Here is a 10,411-nt window from a genome sequence, read left to right on the forward strand (position 1 = left end):
AAGTGCCAAAATACTATAATTAGGAAACCTGTTATTTAAGCATTTTGTTCATAGTGCAGGATGTAAATTCAAAATACAATATCTTATGTTTTAACCATTGTGTTTCAGCAGACCAATATTCAGTTCATTGACTACAATTTCTGTTTAATTGTTTTTGATAAAATATTTGTATTTGCAGAATATTATTGCATTTTGGTATCACCCAAACATTTTTAAATATTACAAATGTTTAAGTAACTAAACATGATTTTAATGTCTATTAGGTGATAAGTGCTGAATCTTTGGATACATTTTGTACAAACAGCTCCACTTATGTGTATTCTTGAGTGCTGTAGACACTATTTTCTTGATAACAGGTTTCTAAATAATTGTTTTAGACCAAATATATGTTTTTAGAAAGAAAATGTTATTGAATTTTGCAGGTACACGTGAATCATCACACATTGGCTAAGTACAGTGGTATTAGTGAGATAGAGGAGGTTTTAACTGTTAATTACAAATCTACAAAATTGCATGCATGCTATAGAAGTGATAAGGCTGAGGAAGATATTAAAACAACCATGTCATATCTGCCTTGCTGTTATCAACCTACAGGGTACAACCATGTAAGTGTTATCATTTCTAGGGTATTTAAAGATCTAAACTATTTTTTATCAATCTTTTTTTTTTCTGGTAGTAGTATTACTGTTTATTCTTCTTGAACCACAGTTTTTTGTCTTTTGAAAAATAAGTATTTAATCTCTTCCCATTGAACTAGGATGTTTGCCTTTTTTTTTCCTGGAAATTAATATAGTAAGTTAATTATTTATGTGTTCTGGGATATGCTTGGTCCAGGTTACACAAAGACCAATACTTATCAGTAAAAGCAATGCTAATAACCAAAAATAAATTACGCTAGTGTCTAAATAAGCTAGTTGAATATTAAAATAGTTATTTATAAGGTCAAAACTCAACTAGATATAAGCATGCTGGACTGTAGTTCATACTCCATTACTGCCAAAACGTAAATCGTGCTCTGTACTTTTACGTGATGGACAAATCCTTCTACTTGATTATAGTAGCTCATGAGTTGGCAACGTTTACTAGCTGCATTCCATCTAGTACATCATTTCAAAATTAGAGACAGGTAGTGCAGATAACCCTCAAGTAGCTTTGTGTGAAATTCAACAACAATGACAACTCTCTGTAATCAATCTCTTTTTGTATTTTTTCTGTTTTTTAATTCCAAAGTAGGCTACTTGAAAAGGGAAACTACTACAATAACCAACATAGCAAATAAAAACTTGAATTTGTTTTGAAATGTTTGTAAATTGCTGGGTCATTATGTGATTCAACCCTTAAAAACTAAGTTTAATTGCAGTTATTCTTAATGTAATATTGGATAACTAACAATTGAGCTTTTATTTCACTTTTATCAAGATTACAATTTGAAAGAACAAGTATTGACTTTCTTGCTTTTGACTAACATGAGTACATATCACTGAGCTTACAAACATGAATGGTTAAAAGACAGCTGTTGTTTCTTGAAAGAATGTATTCTGCAAGTAAGCACACAGATGTAGGCAATCATTGAAAAGTTAAGCTACAAGCTGTCACATGAATTTTTCATGTACTACAAGTTTTAATATACATTAATGCTAGTTTTCATAATACTAATAGTTTTCTCCAATATGGAGAATCTATTAAAAGTCTGAAAATCTACTTAATCGAAATACCAAAACTTTTTCCAGATGAAAGTGATAAAAAATATTTAATTAAAACAATTGAACTATTCTACCTATTGTAAAAAGCTAATGACTGGAATCTTGCAGATGCCTGTCACTTTTGTTACTAAAATTTATGAGTTTTTTTTAGTAAAACTTTATAGTTTTTGTAGGTATTTTCTCTACCCTAAAATTAACTGCAGCAAAATCATACATATCAAAAGATGAAATAAAATCAAACTTTTTATAACTAGAATTGACTGCAGATTGTAACAGAGAATTACAACTGTTTTTCTTAAACTTTATGGGCCTCTTACTTTTTCACAATTGCTTCAATTTCATTTTATTGTTTTATTATCTTTGAACTGTTTCTAACTACTGTGAATTGCAATAAATCACTCAGTGGGAGTGGGTTACTTACCTTTTTAAATATATATCAGTAAATAAAAAATATACTTAAAAAAGGAAGAAATTTAACACTTACATCATGAATCAAACATGCTCTTCAGAAGCTGGTCTTCATTACTCCTTAATGTTGTGTCTTAGTTGTTTGTCCAAAACATATTTTTTGTAATTTTCATATATGCATTTTAATAAACAAACAGTAATTCAGATAATAAAACGGAATGTTCCAAAACTACTATAATTTATCAAGCTTTCTAACTGATCTATGGAAAATGTTTAAAAAATTTCATTACTCATTAGAACATGTACTTTATTGTTCAATTAATAAAATGTGCTTGAGAAATGACACCTTTTATTGAAATAAATTAACATAAAGGCATTATACTCACATAGTTTACAAAAATGGCTTTTCTGTTTGTCATAAATATGTAGCATAAACAAGTAAGCATAAGTGAATAAGTAAATTTCAAAAGCATGAAGAGTTGAGAGGAGCTTATTTGGTTGGTGTATAAAATTTATTGATATCTTGGAAAATAATGAAGGTGGGAAGGTTCTTATTTTAAATTCTGGCCTATCAATATCCATAGCTGGTGTTTTTTGTTAGTGAGTATTCTGAAATCAATGTAAGGTAAGAAAGAAAATTTAAAATGAAGAATTCAGAACAGAGAGACATCATGTGACATAGAGAAGTGAAGATTCAGGATTTATTTGAATATTTCCTTTTTAGATTAAGGAGTTAAAAGTTACATAGTTTTAAAACTTGAATTAAAATATTCTTTCTTGATATCAAGTTTATTGACATACATTAATAATAAAGTTGTTTAATTAAATTTGAATGTAAACCTGGAAATTGTGATGTGCACTTCGATCCCATCCCTGCACGCAGGACTAAATGAAAAATGAAAATTTTACTTCTTTTTTTTTTTTTTTTTTGTAGTTTATTAATGGTTACCATACCTGAGTTTAGCTAGTTTGGTTCAGGCTCTATGGTTCATGTTTCACTACCAACAGAAAATGTATCAAACTCCCTACTTTGGGGCTATGGGTGAGGTAGCTGCAATGTTATGCGAGTTTCTGCATGATCCTAGTGCATATATTGTTTATCTTGACAACTGGTTGTACATAAAAATAATTGAGATGAAAAACAACATATTCACATCTTTTAAAAAATTGAAGGAGGGGGGGGGTGATTTGCCACATGGACACATACACACACCACAAATAAGCCTATGTGATATATAAATTGTCAGAAGGGCCGAGAAGTGAAAATAAAAGTCTGGCTGTAGTCACATGAAATTTAAACAAGACCTAGAAAGTAGTAATGCTAAGAAATACAAGTTTTTTGTGTTATTGATTTCTCAGTATACATTTTTGACAATTTATTCCAGCCAATATTGTAAAATATATACATATTAAGTTCACATCACTTGCTGGTTAATATTTCCAAGCATGTTTTTATTTAATACAATGTGAGAAACGTTCCAAGCATCCTTATTCAATCCCTAATGTTTTTCAAAATTTGCAAGATCAAGTTATGACTATTATACATCTTATTTTACAAAATAAATTGCTTTATTCTAATTTATGTGTTGTTTTACTTGAGATTTAGGATAATTAAAGAATATTCTAATTACTAGGTTTTTACTTTGGCTATGTACATATTTACCTAATAAAAGTTATTTATGAATATTCTTTTCCCTTCGTTACAAACCATTTGAGTAACTATGTTGTTATAGGTATGACACTTAAGACTCCAAAATTATTGTAAACAAACTCATAAACATATAAAATAATACTAAACTATCTGGAAAAGTGAACACTGAACAAAGTATTGTTGAAATAGGTGACTGATAGTGAATAAATCTGTCATTGTTTCTAAATGAATGCATAAACTTTAGACAGCTTTAGTCTTTAGAAGTATCCAGTATCCCCACAGCATGTTTGATATTAGGCATTACGATTGACCCATTACTCTTTGTATATTTACTTAATATGGAATAATGTTCATTGGAAATTAATTACTTTGATACAATATATAAAAGCAAAGGAGGTGTTATGGTTGAAAATGCAGACTTTTAGAAAGCATGTGTTAAAAACCATAAGTTTTGAAATACTATCATGACCACTGAATTAATTATTTTAATATATTTTTATAAACTTCTGTTTCTATCCACAACTTGCCTGAGAGCTTGTGGTGATTTTATGTTCATAACATTGTTTGTTGTTGTTTAAGACTCACAACGTAGGTAAATTAATATGTAGCCAAAACATACTTACCTCCTTTCCCGCTTATAGTTATTACACAACTGCCAAGGTTTCTTTTTTGCCCATCTAAGCATTGGTCTGATTTTTTCTCACTTGTTCCAATCTTTTATAACCTAGTGGTAAGTTTGCAGACTCGCAGCGCTGGGGTTCAGGGTTTGATTCCCTATGCTGGACATGATGGATGGCATAACATTGCTTTGCTCTAACACAACAAATTTACTTGACAAAATGTTATCCCAATCAATGATAATCAACACAGTCTTTAAATGAACTATCAAAAACAAACAGGAGGCCACATTGACCTTTGATTTGTTTTCTTCTGTTGGTTCATCAGAGTGTGATATCTTGGCTGCTTTTAAGCTTGCACCTTACTTGATAGGTCTGGGAGTAAATTTTTAGTTTTCTATCCATGGATATTGTAGTTCATCCTGGAAGGTTTATTTCTCAGTTATGTGAAGGAGCAGTTATGCCTTACCTGACATGTTGTTGGACATAGCCTACCACTACCAGGTGGAAGCATTTTCTGACTCAAATAATACATTTGCTCTTAGAATTTTGGGGTTCTAAGGCAGAGTTTGTGGTTAACCTGAATAGTTCACTGTCCTCTAATAGAACAAAATAAGTCTACAGACTTACTGCTCTAAAATCGAACATTTTGTTTTCCTTCCATTTCACTTTGTTGGAAGACTCTTAGGATCACCAACTTCGTTGATGATGAGCTGGATCCATTGTTAGCATGCACATTAGTTCAGTTTTTGGCATCTAAATTCCACCTTGTTGAAGTCCTAAACTTCATCAGCTTTTACAGGGGGTCATAGTTCTGCTCCTATTCATTGGTCCTGACCTTGGACATCAGCCCCTTGGTACATTGGTACCTAGAATCTATTCTGTCCATATCCAAGGGTTCTACTGCTCGGGCCGGATTGCCGGTGGTTTTTGTATACCTTCAGGGTCTGTGGAGGCTTGGCTTCAAGAATTTCTGGATGTGTGGTAACCTTAGTCACAGATCCAGGAGCACTGCAGGTTCTTAAGTCAGGATTAGTCATTCAATTCACATCTTCACCAATATTATCCACCCAATGTGTAGAGTTTCTGTCTCCCTCAGATCATCAGGATTTGGAACTTAATTCTAGGGCTATCAGAGTTTGGTTGGTCTGAGGGTAATGAGAGAGTCATGCTAGTTCTTCAGAGGTTTTATTCCTGTTGGTTGTTGGGCCCATGCAGACAAGAGATTTGTGTTCAGTCATCAATCTTTCTCATCTATATCAATGCCTAGATTCCCCAAGGTTTACAAGTTACTCATTCCTCAATCTGAGTTGACTTTTTTTTTTACTGGGATTGTAAATGTTCAAGTTTGTTGTGGTCAGCTCCTATCTGCACATTGTCATAGTGGTGGAGTCCCATCAGTATCAGGGTTTGTTGTGCAGTTCTGAGTTTTTACCTTCAGACTTACATCATCTTCACAAGGGTTCTGCTGTATCGTATGAGTTTCACTCATCACTTCCATTCCATTACACTGTGCACACGCCATTGCATGGATGACTATTTACTGCTGGTATCATCTCATCAATTTTCAGACCATCACATCTTGATTTTACTTTCAGAAACAACCAAGGCAGGCTTTATTTTCAAGGCTGAGACTTCTATTCTTGCTCCATTTCCATATGTCATCAGTGGGTATTTTTGATTTTTCATTTCATCATTTAGTCAGGCTCAGCTGTCTCTCATCCGGTTAAAAGCTATTGAATAGGTCATTTGACTCTTAGTCACCTCTCCTTCTCCCACTGCATGGATGGTTCTTTCTCTTCCTGGAATCTGGGCATCACTCACATCCCTCATGCCTTTGGGATGAGAGCACAAGAGATCCTTTTAATGGTCTTTATGCGACCAAGATATCATAAACATTGATTCACTGGATTCCCCAGTTTCCTTAGTCGGGATCGTTCTTCAATCTCTAGGGGATTGTTAAGTCAGGACACTACTACGATATGGGTTCCTCTACCACCACCATGTCTAGAGTTCCATCTCTTGACAAATGCCTTGCTTCAGGAATAGGGGTGCATATACCAACAGTCAGGAATTCCAGGGTCTATGCATCGAGGACAAGGCTTCCCTACACAATGTTTTAGTTCTTCTTGCTCTTCAACTTTCAATGCCTCGTGGTCTGGGCTTATTAAGGAGAAAATTTTCAGGCTTGTGTCTTGTGTTTTTCATCAAGAAGGCACTTGGTCCAAGGCTCCTTGTTTTCAAATTTTGGACCTCCTTTCTTGGGAGCATTTCTATCTTATCACTATACTAGCTTGCCATGTTACACGGGTGATGTCTGAAGTAGCAGATCAGTTGTCTCAATCCAGACAGATTCTCCCAATAGAATAGATGCTGCATCACAAGGTTCTGTTAGATTGGCTCCCATTTTGCAACTCTAACCCATTATCAGGTCTTGTTGATAGTACCTTATTAGCCGTTAAACTCTGATTTCTACTTCTACAGTACCTTCTGGAGTGTCCATTTCTTCTCAGTCTATCTCTGTGGAGGCAGCCATGATCTGACACAGTACACCCAGCTATCTAGAAGCTCAAGCTGTAGGCATAGAGGTTCTGCAGTTTTTTGCACAGAATCAAGGTTTAATTTCAAGGGTTGTCATGTATCTGTCTTTTGCTTAGTCCCGAAAGGAACATTTCTCAATGGAAATGACATGCATATCGGCATTGGTGTATTGAGTGGAGGTTGAACCCATTTCAGTCAGAAGTGCCAACCATAACTCGTTTTTTGACCTGGCTCTTCCACAATCGCCCTTTTTAAGGTGGCCTTATCAACTACCATTCTACTCTCGCAACTGCATATTCTTTGAGTCTTCTCCAAATTCCTCAAGTCACTTTTGGTCCTTAGTCCCAAATAACCATTCCAGTTACCTGACAAGTATTTTTTTTCTCAACACCTATTTGTGACCTGACTCTCATATGCCTTGTATCCCCTTTACCTGAAGGTTTATTTTTCATGGCTGCTGACCTACAGACATCACCAGTTGTGGTTATTTGCACTGTTTGTCCACAGACTGCATTCTGATTCTCTCTATGTCCTCAGACTAGTTCTTACCCAAGATAATATCAGACTCAAATTCATCTGATCACTATATCTCACTTCTGTGTCCATTCAGATTTCAATGATGGTCATGTTCAGTAAGAGTCTTCAAGATTTTGTTGCCTGCACTAATGCCTTTAGACAATGACTTTTTATCCTGGGCTCTCTTTAAAGGGGAGGAATCTTCTGCAAGTCATGTCTAATCAGATTTGTCACATTTCCGTGTCCTTAGCAGCCCTATTGAATTGCTTGCTGTAGGTCATTCTGCAGACTGCTATGTGGACCTCTCCCAATACTTTTATATCTCATTATTTACTTGATCTGGCAGTCTCTTCATCTGAGGGTATTTGCCTACCCCTTATAGTTGTCTTAACCATTTCTGCTAGATTATGCAGAGGGGTGAGTATTTTCATTGCTACCTTTAAGGGTCCTTTACCTCATTTTAACAGGTTCCCACTCTGTGGTGAGCATTGCCCAGGCAGGTGTGCTTTTATCAAACCAATTCCACACTTTGTACAGGTTCCAACAGGCTCTGTAGAAATGAGGTGTTCCACAAGACAACCTAGAGACTGACAAGGTAGTATTACTGTACTATGTTGGACCCCACTCATGGACTATCATGAGTAAAGCATAAGGGAATCCTACCCATTTCTGCTGATCATTGGATTGAATAAATCAGGGGATGTTTCTTTTTTTTAATTTGGGTAACTTGGTTCACCTATTGCATTGTTTCCAGAGCACTGTTCCACAGGACTCCCCAGTGCACATTACCCTGCAGATTCTAGTAGTGGAGCTAGGGAGTCCTTACCACACCCAGTTTCCAGTCACTGAGGTGGTGGAGAGAGGCTTTTACTCCAGAGTGTTAGAGTGAATTCCTCCACTTTTGGAGAAGAGGGCAAAGCTGGGGGCCCTTTTACCTGTGTCCCTGGATGTTTTTCCCCAGATGTCAGTAGGAGTGGCACCAGCCTACATGGGGGCCTACTCGTAATACCAGCTTAAATATGATGCACAGCAATCCAGTTGGGGTGTGCATGGCCCTTTATTTTGACCAATGTTGGTTCAGTACATTGTTCATGGAAGAGGATCCACTGTCTCCTCCTAATTCTGAACATGGAGTGGTCCCATCCTGGGCCTTTGGTTGAGCACAGTTGTTCTTCATCCTCCCAATATTTATGGGAGCAAGTGGGATGTACCTTACTCTCACAGTTAGGGAGTGAGGATGAGTGTCCAAAATTCCAGACTGGATTAGTTGTGTTTCCTTTGGTTGGGTAAGGCATACACGATTCTGTTATTTCAGTCATGGGGTGTTGCCTTTCAGACTTCTTCAGGTTAAGGAGAAGGTTTGTCCACTTCAGTGTTGATTACTTTTTTGTGATTCTGGTGGCTCGGAATGTATCACTTTATGGCTACAGGTTGGGATCTACTGAAAAGTACATATATATATATATAACATTGTAGTTCAATTGCCCTAGCCACCAACGTAGGATATAGGGACCACCATGACCCCTGCTATCTGGCTGGGGCATGGCCTATAGTGATGATAACTCATGTAAAATTCCACCCACAATACAAGAATTAAGTTTTGGTTGAAAAACATATATCTGTTCAGGATGTAGTGCAGTTCCCCTACTAGGACACCAATCTTCTGTTGACACATCTATGATCTATGCAGACACTTTCTGTATGGATAATTTCCTCAGTGGCCCCTCCACCTTATCAGTGTGGTATTCTAGCTATAAGTGGCAGTGGAGGTAAGTATGTTTTGGTAATTACATTTTCAATTTAGGAAAATGTTATTTCCAATAATACTTACCTCTACTGACACTCTCCTGCTTTCCTCCACACTAATAGCCAGTGTTAGAGACTGGGAAGTCATAACAGTACCAGGATAGAGGGTGCATTGGTGTAGGTAGAGAGTATCATGAGATAAATATTGCCAAGGGCAATTAAGTGAAGCCAATGGAGCAAGTGAGAAAATATCAGACAAAAGAAGTCAAGTAATAGCTATAAGCGTGAGTGAAGGTAAGTATTATTGGAAATACATTTTCAATTTAGGAAAATGTTAACTTCTACACAGACTTTTTTTCTCTCTTAAAATACTTTTATTTGCAAGCTTTTGGCCCTTTATTGGAGCCTTCATCAGTGGGATACTACTTTATAACTAACATCTTGTATTAAAAATGGCTGGAGGCAGCTTAAATGGGTAATGAAGAAAAACTTTAATATAAGTTTAACATAACAGCAAATGTACAACGTTTCGACAAGGTTTTGTCATCATCAGGTACAAGTAATTTACACTGACACAGATATATATATACAGTATTGAACAAAGAAGTCACATGACCGGAACTGTTGTGAAACTTAGAAGAGGTATCTAGGCACCCCGGGGTGTTGGTTTACAGTAGGGTTGTTTTGTTCAATTAAGATAGATTCCTTGATTTTTCCGTTTGTTTATGTTGGGTTCTTTGTTTAAAATGACTGTGTTTTTAATAGATATACTATGGTTTTTTGAGCTGCAATGGTGAAAAACATGGGACGGTTTTTTATTGTGTTCTGTCAATCTGGTTTCCAATTTTCTTCCTGGAAAATAGGTAATCACAGGAAGGGGCAGAATGCAGGAGAGAAATCATGTGATACATGGGCTACAAACAAAAGGTAACAAACTTGTTACACCATATTCAGAAAGACTGAAGACAGTCTGGGAGCACCCAAAGGTGCAAGTCGGGATTACACAGCAAATAAAGAAGACACACAAATAGGCTATCCAAATCATCATCGTCCTGTCCAGGTGCAACAAAAAGAAAATTTCTGGTCGGAGATCAGGAGACGCAGCAGGCCATATAACGGACTCCAATTCACAATTCACCTAGACCTCCTCAGCAAAAAGCATGAAGCCCGAGAAACTGCAGGTTAAAAGAGCAATGGCAGTAGTCACAACCATAGTAATTATTGTGACT

The 10,411-nt window shown here is 36.0% G+C and overlaps 1 protein-coding gene across 2 annotated transcripts in view; it reads left to right on the top strand.

Annotated features, from left to right (window-relative positions):
* The window catches only part of LOC106472428 (protein artemis-like), a 44,972-nt gene that overhangs the window by 10,336 nt on the left and 24,225 nt on the right, over positions 1-10,411 (top strand). For both annotated transcript variants that reach the window (XM_022401001.1, XM_022401002.1), the window contains exon 5: positions 423-605. In XM_022401001.1, the coding sequence (XP_022256709.1) occupies positions 423-605 (183 nt within the window). The remainder of the gene's footprint in view (positions 1-422; positions 606-10,411) is intronic.

The sequence above is a fragment of the Limulus polyphemus genome, unplaced genomic scaffold (assembly GCF_000517525.1).
Source record: "Limulus polyphemus unplaced genomic scaffold, Limulus_polyphemus-2.1.2 Scaffold5328, whole genome shotgun sequence".
Lineage (NCBI taxonomy): Eukaryota > Metazoa > Arthropoda > Merostomata > Xiphosura > Limulidae > Limulus > Limulus polyphemus.